At 44.6% G+C, this 10,325-nt stretch overlaps 1 protein-coding gene across 1 annotated transcript in view; it reads right to left on the reverse strand.

The window, feature by feature from the left end:
• Window positions 1-10,325, reverse strand: part of RBBP6 (RB binding protein 6, ubiquitin ligase) — a 27,749-nt gene extending 17,424 nt beyond the window's left edge. The window contains 3 exon segments of the mRNA XM_025047243.1: window positions 3,513-3,549; window positions 5,841-5,940; window positions 10,160-10,325. Coding sequence (XP_024903011.1) covers window positions 3,513-3,549; window positions 5,841-5,940; window positions 10,160-10,325 — 303 coding nt within the window.

Below are 10,325 nucleotides of genomic sequence, written 5' to 3' on the forward strand. Positions count from 1 at the left end.
GGTGTACCGACAGGGCTAAGCTCCCTACGTAGTAGCAAGCAGGTTGCTTATTTAACGTGTCATACGCCTCTCAGGCATCAGCGGGCAGAACTCTCGTTTAAAACAGGGAGAAGGGAACAAGACCTCTGGATCAAAGAAGAAAAAACAGAGGAGTGAATCTTCAGCAGGCATTTCCCAAGCGGTCCAGGAATTAAGAGTATTAAAAGCAGCTTGACTTAAGGGGACCAAACAGAAATGTAACGAGGGTTCTTAGCACAATGCCCACCACAGGAGGAATTCAATAAATGCAAATAAAAAGTGTTGGCTAAATTTAAAATACGTCTTATAAATATCTTAGGGTTTTAAAGTGAGTTTCATGGGACAGTATTACTGGGATGTTCACTTAAACAAAAGGTTCTCAGCTCCACACTGAGGGACCACAGAGGTGTCAACACGCCAGCCCCACGTGCCTGACACGAAACCCGCCGATGGGTTCACCCTCTCGCCCAGCTCTGAAGTTTTCTTGCCTTGAAGAACTAATCTCAAGGGGAAATCAAACCAATTTTGAAAAGAAAACAATACTCTCTTCTGATCCGTAATAATTTCTAAATTATTCGATCTGTTTTGAAGAGGTTACATTTTACATCCACTAGGAATCATTTGAATTTAAGTAACGAGAGCTGAATCAACCATCATCTATACTATGTTTCTAACCAATGAAACGCATTAACAGCCTTTAAACACAGTCCGCTACCGTCTAGACTAGACTAGGAGACTGAGCAGTTCCTTAGAAAGCGATCGGTTACGTTAACTTTCCTACCGCTGGAACTAAAAAACCATCACTTTTGTCCCTGTCACTCTGTCCTGCCACCCTTAAGATGGAGCTGTCTCTATGTTCTCATGCCAAGCTTTCTCGTCCTTCTTCTCACGTTTCTGCGAACTTACTAGTACCATTTATTTATTTAATTGAAAGTGACTTCAGATATTCAATGGCATCTAAATCACTTTTTTCTCCCACCAAATAATCACCACGGCACCTAAATACCTTAGAATCCACAAGGCAAATTTACGACAAATTTGAAAGGGCATCCAATTGTTTTCTACTTATAGCAAGATACTAAGAAATAAGTGATAAATGCTGACAAGGAATGGTTTAAAAATGACTAGAGACTTATATGTACCGAGCATCCGTAAGTACAGTAACTCTCGGATTACTACTGATAAAAAAAATCCACATTAAAAAAAGCAGTCGTCAAAACTGATCGATGCACCCTGCAGACATCATTAGTTAACCTGCCTCCCCACGTCTAACTTGTAGTCTTGCTCCCGAGAGCAAGAACCTGAAATCTGTTATGCCAAACGTTCCTGCTTGAAATTAAAGGGCCCCACACCACGTCATCGGATGTCGTTAGTAAGAACAGCGTCCGGCTCCGGAGCCCCAGCGTGCAAGGGCAGCTACGTAAGCGAAGCTGAGCAGCAGAGAGAAGCGGCCGCCCTCGATCCGGCTACGGCGCCGAGAGCGCACACACATTCGCTCTGACTGATTAATCGGAGTCAAGACCTGGGTCAGCGACCACCTCGCTCGGCTTTCGTGCATGTGCGCAACACGTGATTCTGTAGTCTCCTAAGACGGGCACAAATCACACTCGATGAACCCCTTCTCTCACCCTCAATGTCAGCAAATGTGCCCCGAGCAAAGAAATGAGGGGGATATCAAGTTATCTAATGTCTCCATTTCGGATCCTTCTACCTAAAATTAAAGCCACTTTTAAAGTACTAAAGAAAAAATAAAAAATTAAAAAATAAAAAAATAAAAAAGGAAAAAAAAAAGAAAAAGAAAAGAAAAACCTAAATAAGCATAAAATAAACTGCTTCTTGTAAGTGTGATACAGACATGCCAGGGAACACGCAAGGCTAAAAGAACGTTAACTTTATTTATGAACATGTGATTTGTGTTTATACACATGCTAATAAACAAAAAGGAAATAATTGTTTTCAAGAAATAAAACTTCATCTGAATTAGTTTAAATACTGTATAAAATGTACTTTATACAAAATGTGTTACATTAACTACTACAGTCACCAGGAGAGTCAGTCTATTTTGTGCTAGCATTTGGATACATAAAAATCAGTTTTAAACCAATCACCAGCAAAACAGAAACTTGGACAGTTTTTACAGCATTATGCTAAAAAAAACCCATATACCCCAAAAACGAGGGGGGACCCCAAACACTAAGAGTTTTGGAATCATTATATTTAGTTCCGAGGGAACTAAAGGCCGTATGCTTTAGAGAACAAGTCCAAAGTTCAGATACTCTACGTTACCATGTTTAAGATCCAATGGTTAGTGAAATGCCTGATACACAATTAAAGATCAGTAGTATTTAAAAAGGGTAAAGTGAAACAGCAAGCAACACCCTTGAGTTCTAAATGAAGATTTCAGACGTCTTGTATCGCGTACAAACCAAGCCTGAGCAGTCCAATGCTTAGAGAACCGTCAAGTTTACAGAACCGGGTTACTGCAGAACTGTGCTCGGAAACAGACGTTTCACCCCACGAGTGAGGAATGTTCACTACCTTTCACTTAAGAGCTCAAGGTCAAAATGGTGGAGACTTAAGGTTAATCTGTGGTAAACATCGAGATATCCCCCTGGGGAAGGGGAGCTGTCTTTGATAAGCTACAGCTTTCGATTGGCTTACAATTAATGCAGCATTTCAGTATCTTAAGGGAAAGGAAAATACTTTCATTGGGACAACTGAGCAGATTACCAGTGGAAACCTTGTATTAAAATTTGAAAACAATGCACTCAATTGTAAAAATCGTCAAAATCATGGAGGAGACAGCGACACGCTCGCGGCGGCCCAATTTCAGGTTTCGCTTTAGAGCGAGGACATAAACAGAACAGGAGCTCGGAATCGCCCAATAAAAAAAACTAAACAATAAGGATGCTCAGCGGCCCCGGGGAAGCCTCTGCCACACGGCGTCTGAGCTTGGAGAAAGCATCGAACTTTAACGCGAGCTTCACATTGTGCTAATGGACTTTTCAGAGCCATCAGTCAGGCAGAAAAAAATCTAACAAAAACTAAGTGATACAACGTGAAAATGGCAAAATATACACTCCAAACATTTTTTATTGCAAGAAACAAAAAGCACACAACAGCCTGTACATACATACAAAGTACTAACTACAGACAGACAGGTGCAGGGCATGTCGCCATGCCCACCGGTGTAAACCTGCACGGTCCAACAAGGCTCATACATGAGCTGTACAACACAGTGTCATACAGGGAGAATGCTCTCAGACTTAATATGGAACAGCGTTTTTTGGGCACAAATCACCCATTTCTACAAAATAAGTGTGCAAAATATGCCACATATATCCAGATTCAACTGAGCTGTCATCAAAACACATTTTATTTACAATATGTACTATGATCGGTTGGATATTAACTTCTAAAATGATTTACTTCACTGCTACATTATAAAGGTAAAAGCATGTGTAGAAAAAGTGTGAGATTGTGTTTTTACATACTGCTTTTGAAGTTCCCATCACTGGTTCAGTTCGACTTCTAAAAAACAAACAAAACAAAACTACCGTTAGTTCTATGCAGCCACTTAGGAATTTTTGTGCTAAAAAAAATCTTGATAGATCTCTCCAATTACACATTTCTAGGACAACAATTTTCCCTTGACACGATTTAAAAACAGCCAATTTTCGAAATAATAAATATAGTACCTTAGATTAATCTTTACCACCTTTGAACATGAACAGTTTAAGATGCATTTGTGGTTAAAAAAAATTCCCATACTGGAGAATTCTAGACTAGGTGTACCTTGCCACTGACAATTAACGTTTTCCAAAAGGCAGTATGAGGGTTTTGTTAAGAAACTTTGTGATTGTTTCTTAACAGACGGAACAATGAAATTATACTCCCCCGGTTTTGACAGGCACAGAGGTAAACTTCTATACATCAGGTTTCTAAAAGCAAGACCACTGTTAATATTTAGAATTTGGATCTTGGAGAAACTGCTGTGCTCCAAAAATTAGATTTCAAATCCAGAAAGACAAGTTGATGTTGATTTTCTTAATTTGATGAAAACTTTATTGATATTGATGTTGCTTTTAAATTTATGTGCTATTCGACAGTTAACTTTAATTTCTTAAAAAGTCTCAAAGCAATGACCAAAGATAAAATAAGAATTCGAACTTCCAGAAAAATGCAATAAAGTCTGACAGAGTTATTTTAGTAAAAAGAACGAGTTAAACGATTATGGAGAACTGGACGATCTGACTTTTAAAAGCACATACAAATAAGCCTAAGAAGAAATTCCTTTAAAAGTCCACACAGGAAATAGGCAGGGGTTAAGTTGCTAAATATAGCCTTTAAACGCTTAGTTTTAGTTTTAAATTTACACTATCCTGACTGTACAGAAACGTCAGCATCTGAAAGGAGTCTGTAATTTTGAGCATGATTTGGAAGTCCTGAGATAAAAACAAAGTTCTCATTTTCTAATATTTGCTCGACAAACTCAGCCGGCTTCTGAGACAAATATATTACAAAGGAAATCATACAGTGAAATTAACTCGCAACTCCGTGAGAGGCAACTTCTTTTCCCATGGACTTCAAATAAATTCTCTCCCCAGGAGCTTCCGAGTATCAAAAAATCCACTGAAACTCAGTGCTTTAAAAAGGCACTTGGTAAACAAAAGAAAGTGTAATTTCTCACTAGATTTCAGGAATTTTCCCTTAATGTAATTTAAAATTACATTAAGTTAAAAGCACAGAGTCCACGTGGTATTTACAGCAAAAAAGTAAAAGTATTCAGCGTTTTAAGTTGTTACCATACAGAAGATGTCACACAAAAGGCCCTCCAAATACACTTTACAGCGAACGAGAACACTCCGAGAATGAGCGCCTGCCCCGGGAGGGAAAGCTCCAGGAAGCGGCAGGACCGCAAGTCCAGGAGCACACACCATTCCCTAGGACCGGCCGGCTCCAGTTTGTCATTGACCAAAAGCAGAATCTGCCGCAATTTCAAATAAGGTTGCCTAACGTCAAGGGGAGACTGCAGCCGTTAGCCCAGGCTAACCTCTTCACACACGACAATCCTGCTAGCGCCGGGAAGACTCCGAGGCGGCGGGCAGCTTAGAGACACAGAGTGCCGATTCCACCCTTCGGGGTCTAGTCCCCAGGGACTGCCGTTTCTCTGCTCCCACACAGCCGCTACCATGTGCCGCGCACTGTCTCTCGCTCGCTCGAGCTCGAGCTGCGTGTTCACGTCCCTATTTTGTTGTGAAGACTCCGAGGCAGGCCTAGGTAACTTACCCCAGGTCACACAAGTGGTGTGAAGCAGCAAGTGAGTCAAACCCTGGTGTGAGCCCAGTGTCTGGGCTCACAAACCCTAGAGACTACAGCCTCCCGACAGCAGCCCCTCATTCATGGGGCGCGGACGTTGGCATTACTGAACACTCTCGAGGCTGTCAAGATATTCAGGACAGGTCTCTGGAGACTCACACACGTTTCTATAACAGTGGAGGGAAAGCGCACAGGCAAATAAAAACAAGGGCGCGGAGATGCTGTTCACTGTTGGAACATCATTTCCTCGTGTCTCTGAACATCGCCGACACGGAGCAAGACTTCCTCCCAGGAGCTCTCACTCCTAACTGCGGGTTAAGTCTCCTCGACTGGGCAAAGAAATCAGAATAAAACCAAGCAACCGTCCTCACAGTTCTAAGGACTGAAAAGATACATTCACCAGAGTACAAGAATGAGTTCAGTTCTAAAATACACTGTTCTCTCTCTCTCTCGCAAAGGTCTACGTTGGTAACTTAAATGCACGGAACTTGATAAACACTTACATGACATATGTCTTGCTTGTAGATTTAACACCTCCAATAGGAATTCTTCTAACAATCACAGATGAATTCTTAGGAATTAGAGCATTATCATCAGTATATTCTGTAAATAAAACAATAGAGCTGAATTTCTATTTGGGCATTTGGGCAAGCTCAGTCCTCAGGGATTAGAGAACCCCGACCAAACGTAACTGTGGGGCACGGGCCGGATGCCCACGCGCTCCCGGAGACCCCCGCGCTGTCAGAGCACCCCAAGCCACGTGGCTTCTCAAGGGTGCCACGCCGTGTCAGGCCGTTCCTGGCTCCGGCACCTCTGCTTCTGTGAATCCCAGAATCTCAGTCAGACTGTCACCCTCTAGTTTATTTAGCCAGTAACGCAGAACACGAAGAGAAGCTGCTCTTCGTAACAAAGAAGTTCCGTAGCCCCCAGCCCCTAAACATTAGTATTATTGGGGAAGAGCCCCCTCAAATTATGACTTTTGAATGCAGGAAAAAAAAATTTTATAATACAGAATTAAAAGTGGAATCCAATTTTGGATAGAATGTTGATTCAAGGAAGGGCCCTCTGAGGACTTGACATTTGAGACTTAAAAGACTGAAGCCAGACAGATGTGCAAAAAAGCTAGACAAAGAATGTTTCTGATAGAAAAGCATGTGGAAAAAATGACACGAAGGGCCAGAATAGCTGGAAGAAAATGAAAGAATGATTTGAAATACAGATAGAAAGGTACAGACTGTATACCGATTTATACTTTGTTTCTAAGTACAATAGAAAGTCACTGAAGGATTTTAAGCAAAAATGATGACGATTTATATTAAAAACAAAAAAATGGCTCTGGTATCTAAGTGGAGAATAAACCAAACCCATAGGGAACTGGAGCAGAAACAGGTGCCTATGAATAATGACGGTCTGTGCTGGGACATGACAGACAGAGACTCGGAGACTCAAAATGCCCCGAGGTAGCGCCCGCAAGGCGGGCGGGTGATCTGTACTCGGGAGCGGGGCGAAGGAGAAACAGAGTCACGCAGAACTGCTGGGTGAGCACTGATGTCACCCCGGGACCACAAATGGAGAGCATGACTGGATCCTATTTTTCTATTACTTGCGATATTTCTGCAAGAATGAAATTTAAAAAGAAACTGGACCAAATAATTCGACGATGGTTACTGAAGAAGGAACTTATAAAATAATCAAAAAGATTATCCACCACAGGGAGACATGTGAAAACGCACTCATCTCCCTCACTCACCCAGTCGGGGACTGAGGTTCGCTCTTTTAAGGTCACTGGGTTTGCCTGCTTCGCTTCAGTTACTCGGCACCGGGTGGCTGGCTGCCGCCTCTGTTCTTCCCACTATTTCAAATCTGTCCCATACGTGCGCCTGCCTGTACGTCAGCTCTATTACTGCCACCGTGATGCTACTGGCATTTCCCGTTAGGAACTGAACTGTTCAGGAAAGAGTTCTTTTCGGTACATTTCAAGGGGGTGGGCATTAATTACAGACAGGCACCCATTAGGGGTGACGCAACTCCCTAGACCCAGGAACCCCGATGCAAATCTGTCATCACCTTGCACAGTTCACAGTAGCCTCAAATTCCAAGCAAGCTGAGTAAGAAAAAGTGGAGGCAGGGGAGACAAATCTGTAAAAAGTAAATTCTAGAAACAAAACTGGGTGCCAAACACTTGACAGTTTCCCAATACGTAAGAATTCTCAAAAGTGTTCACTGGGAAACAAATGGCACACGTGTCCACGGCGGCTCTCCGTCACGGGCCCACCTCCATCCAGCAAAGCGCAGCGTCGGCCCATGTCAGGGGCCCACGTGCCACGCTGTGACCTTAGGAGTACCCGCATTACAGCGACGGTTTCCTGCCCTTAAGCACCTCTAATAAGCAGCCTGTTAGCGTCAAAAGACCTTTTCCACGCATCAGTGTGATTTTTGATCCCCAAACATGAAAAACAAGATGAATTTCAGAAATGAAGACAGAGTGTTTAAAAAATACTTCATCCTCAGCTTCTAAACCTTTCACATCAAAGTACAGAATAAAGGTTTTTTTTTTTTTTCCGGGAGGGGAGGGGTCGAGGGGAAAAAAGTAGGAAAACAAGTTTATAGAGGAAAAACAAAAAGATCATTTGAGATTCGTTTTGAAACATTCTAAAAATATATATAGGAGCAGGATTCTTAAAACCCAAACATGAAATTCTGATCCAAGCCTTTTCATCGAATCAAGATTTAAGGCCCCGAACGTGGACAGATCAGGTGATTTAAACATTAGGTAAAGGAACCAAAGCGACCCCGTCAGTACCCTCTCCCGGGCGGGCAGTCCCCTAACCATGCAGCTAGGACACTCACGCTGTACCCATTCACTGCACGGTGCTAACACCAGGCGGTGTGCTTCCTCAGCGGCCTGGTGACGCTGGATACTACTACCCCGAAACCGCACAAGTGATTGCTCTATGCCCCCCTAACTTGTTCCCCTGAAGCCCCTTCTCCTGGCTGATGCGGCATCAGCGTCTTCTCCATGGGGATAGTTCACGCAAACATGGAAAAGGGGACACGCTGCGGGGCAACACTCTCCCCCCGCTTCCGGGACGCGTCAGAATAATGCATCACAGTCTCCTGTTTGTGGACGAGAATCCCATCAACCTCCCTCCAGTCTAACAAAGCCGGATCGATTTCTAAGTGGCAAAGATGGCCAAGTCCAGCGGCAGAGGGCCGCGCCGCACAACGCTCCGGTAAAACATGACACGTGCGCAGTGCGCGATGGCGAAGACTGCCCCAGGGTTGTCGTTCCCCTGAGACCTTCTTTCCTTCTGTTCGTGGCATCACCATATCAAGACAGCCTGGAATTCTGTGGAATCCACCTGCTGTGGAATGTGACTGCTACTTAAGGGATGCTTTCTGTGGCCTTAAAGAGAAGTGTCCTTTAGGCATTTTCTTGAATAACATTTAAACAAAGCTATTTCTCAACCACTCGTGACCGCCAACAATTTCTCCTCTCCCCAGACAGAGGGACGCGAGGCATGACTACAATCCCAAAGCCTCACGTGACGTGTCCCTGAGGGAGGACGCTTATGCGGAGTGGGGAGCGGAGAACATCCCTTCCTGTGCCACCGCGTGGGCAAACGGGATCTTCCTGGACGAATACCTCCGGGTCTGAACACGGCCGACCGCGCTAGCTAGGGACAGAAACAGAAAACGGCTCCTCCACACGACGAGAGCCACTCTCCTCCCCAAACGGGCGCGAAGGGGGGGACCCCCCCCTCAGGCCAACCAAAAGAATCATGTCACTGTCAGCCTAATTCAGCGATCACGTAAATAACATCACCTAATTAGAACTTCACTATATTTCTTCTCGTGCCAGCGATAAAACTCAAAGGCTGACTTAACTGAAAACTACGCGTCAGCATTACAACCGGGAGAAAAAGAAACCAAAACAAGTTCAGTCAGAATCTGAGGTCACCTGTCACATTTTCAAACCTACTGTTCAATTCTCGATATTATAAAATGCCTTTAAAAATGAGAAAGACCTCAAAAGATTCCCACCCATCGTGGCTCACTGGTGCTCGTATCCCAGCTAGGAGCCACAGAGTTACGTAAACTCTAGCAATCGTTACTTTAAAAAAGTACTTCTAATACCTGGTAAGTTGCTAAATTTTTAGAGTAACGTGATGACCTAACTCCAACTACTTAATCGCTGTTACTAATGCTGGAATTTACACGTAACAGCGGTCACACCAGAACATACCAAGTTCCAAAAGCAATTCCAACACTGAAGGCTGGCTCAGAGATATTAAAACTGAGGATCCCGTCTCCACGACACAGGCAACTCCAAAATTCAGACAGACGGACGGGAGAGGGAAGAGAGGACGGAAAATGAGCCAGGAGGCCCCCAGGCGTCCTGAGGTTCTAAGGTTAGAGCAGTACCTCTGTCGCTGCTTTTACAAATGAGAGGCCTTGCACGCGTTCTCCTCTGGCCTTCCCACGGAAAACAAATCGGAAAGCGCCCCAGGGCAAGGACCCCGAGAACCTGGGCGGCACCCCAACCCTCTCCCACCAAAGTCCTCATTTTAAAAAACATCCGAGGAATACTCAGATTCCCACGTGTCTGGATCGGCCTGCCAAGGACCATCCACGTCTGCAGCAGTCAAATAACGCCGGCCAAGCTCCAAGGCCGAGCGCCGCAGCCCTGCGCCGGCTGAATCACACGCATCAGAACGGCCCGCCCCGCAAGGGCCGCGATGGCGGTTAGTCGGCCACCCGGCCCCCGGCCGCCCGCACCTGTCTGCCCCTGGCCCGGGCCCCGAGTCCGGCTGGCGCTTACCTTCCTTCGTCTGCGCGTTGGTGATCTGCAGGTCGCAGTCGGCGGCCTTCAGCTTCTCTCTCCCCATGATCTGCTTCTTCAGGTCGCAGAGGGAGATGTGCAGGCCATCAAAGGTGACGGTGTCGTACTTGAGTTTGGAAGAGAATTTATAGTGCACACAGGACAT

Source organism: Pteropus alecto, unplaced genomic scaffold (genome assembly GCF_000325575.1).
Source record: "Pteropus alecto unplaced genomic scaffold, ASM32557v1 scaffold15, whole genome shotgun sequence".
In the NCBI taxonomy this organism is placed as follows: Eukaryota; Metazoa; Chordata; class Mammalia; order Chiroptera; family Pteropodidae; genus Pteropus; species Pteropus alecto.